The 1,832-nt window shown below is 49.2% G+C and overlaps 1 protein-coding gene across 1 annotated transcript in view; it reads right to left on the reverse strand.

The window, feature by feature from the left end:
* slx4 (SLX4 structure-specific endonuclease subunit homolog (S. cerevisiae)) overlaps nucleotides 1-1,832 on the reverse strand; it is a 12,128-nt gene that overhangs the window by 3,662 nt on the left and 6,634 nt on the right. The window contains exon 11 of the mRNA XM_032535783.1: nucleotides 3-1,310. Coding sequence (XP_032391674.1) covers nucleotides 3-1,310 — 1,308 coding nt within the window. The remainder of the gene's footprint in view (nucleotides 1-2; nucleotides 1,311-1,832) is intronic.

A 1,832-nucleotide genomic window follows, 5' to 3' on the forward strand; every position in this document is an offset into this window, starting at 1 on the left:
TGTCCAGCTTTAACTTGGGGACACTGTCCTCTACAGGAACTCTGGCTGGACTGTTGGATGTCTGCAGTCTGTTGTTCAACGGTAAAGCAGGAGAAGAGAAAACAGAGTGCGACGGTGAGGAAGTACGCCCTTTAGGGAACAGCTGTGTCCTGCACATGCTGCTTTTAGTCTGAGTAGAGCTGGTTGTCATGGTGCTTCTCGCGGGCTGGAGCGGTGTGGATGGGATCAGCCAGGACACTTCTGGAGAACAGTCTGCTGGATCCTGCTCACACCAGGGACCCTGAAGACTGTGAACCGGCACTGCAGATGGATCATCAGGACTCAACTCTGAGCTACGGGACTGTTTATTCTCCAGAGTGGGTTCAGTAGGTTTCGGGATTGGCTGAGGTTTGACCTGGGTGTAGCTCTGCCGTTTCTGGACGGCACGAGAATGGGAATGTGGCGAAGGACTGCGAGAACGAGGAACTACCTCCTCGCTTGAGTCGGACAAAACTATGAGCTCGGGTTCCTTCTTTTCCCGAGGCGATTCGGGAGAAAGAGGGACACAAGTATGTCGAGGTCCTTGGCTGTCTCGCTTCAAAGCCAGACCATCTGTTCCCTTGTCTCCACCGCCGCCCCAGTCACCCAGCCGACCAGGGGACTGACCCGGGAGAGGGAGGTTGGATGGACTGGGTGGAGGGCTGAAAGAAAGCTCGTCAACTACGCTTGCTGAGGAATGAAGCAAAGTTCTGCCGGACAGTTTATACGCGCGTTTATCAGGGGACTGGTGGTGTTGGGATTGAGGGGTGTGTGAAGGTAAAGAGGAAGGATCTTCTTCCTCATAGACCCCCCAGGAGTCGGAGAAGAGGCGAGTGTAGCTGCGGTCCAGGCTGGGGTCCGGCTGCAGGTTTTTGACACTGAAGCCTGTTGAGCTTCTTTTGGGTTTTGTGAACACTTCTTCATCCCTGTCTACCTTCTCCCCCTCCTCCTTGCTGTCTTCTTCCTCCTCCTCCTCTTCTTCTCTCTTTCTCTGCGTGGCGGCAAACTCATAGATCTCCTCCAGCTCTTCCTCGTTCACTTTCTCCTCGCGGATCTCCCCGTCACCTGCGGCTTGATGATCGCCTTCCAATTCTCCCTCTTCGTCCCTTCCTCCATTGGTGTCCACGCCCTCACCGTCTTCGTCCTCTTCGTCCCACATGGAGCGAAGCAGCTCCGTGAGGGCCTGCTGTGTTTGCTTGTCCATGTTCTCCTCCTGGTTTGTGTAATCATCCTCGTCTCCCCGAGTCGCTGCATCGTCCCGGCAAAGCTGTTGTAGCTCCTGTAAGTCAAACCTTAACAAACACAAAAAAAAGCACATATAGTCAATCTTTCTTACCGACGAACAATGTAGACTTGAGAATGTTTGAACAATTTTTATATATATCTGGAACTTGAGCTATTATGAACTATTAAATAGGGCTGGGTAAATTTTGATACCGGTACCAATACAAATATCGGGACTTTGATACCGGCTCCTGAACAATACTTTATTCAATACCAATTTGATAAAATCTTGATATATATTTTCAGCTCCAACACTGTGTCTCTGTTGGTGACATAGCATTTTCTCAGCCTGCAGCTACAACGTGTAACGTTAGACAGCCAATCACCAGCAGTGTACAATCTTGGCAGAAGCACGCTGCTTGCTTATTGGCTCATTGATGCTAATGAGATTTACTTCTTAAGAGTTCCTGCTGGGGGCAAAATAATTGTTCTCTTTTCACCTCCCTAGAAAATTTAAATATCTTAACATGAATCCAACATATTATTTGCAATATTATTAGCGAATATAAATCAGCTTCACAATTTGTGAA

Source organism: Etheostoma spectabile, chromosome 2, assembly GCF_008692095.1.
Source record: "Etheostoma spectabile isolate EspeVRDwgs_2016 chromosome 2, UIUC_Espe_1.0, whole genome shotgun sequence".
Taxonomy (NCBI): Eukaryota; Metazoa; Chordata; class Actinopteri; order Perciformes; family Percidae; genus Etheostoma; species Etheostoma spectabile.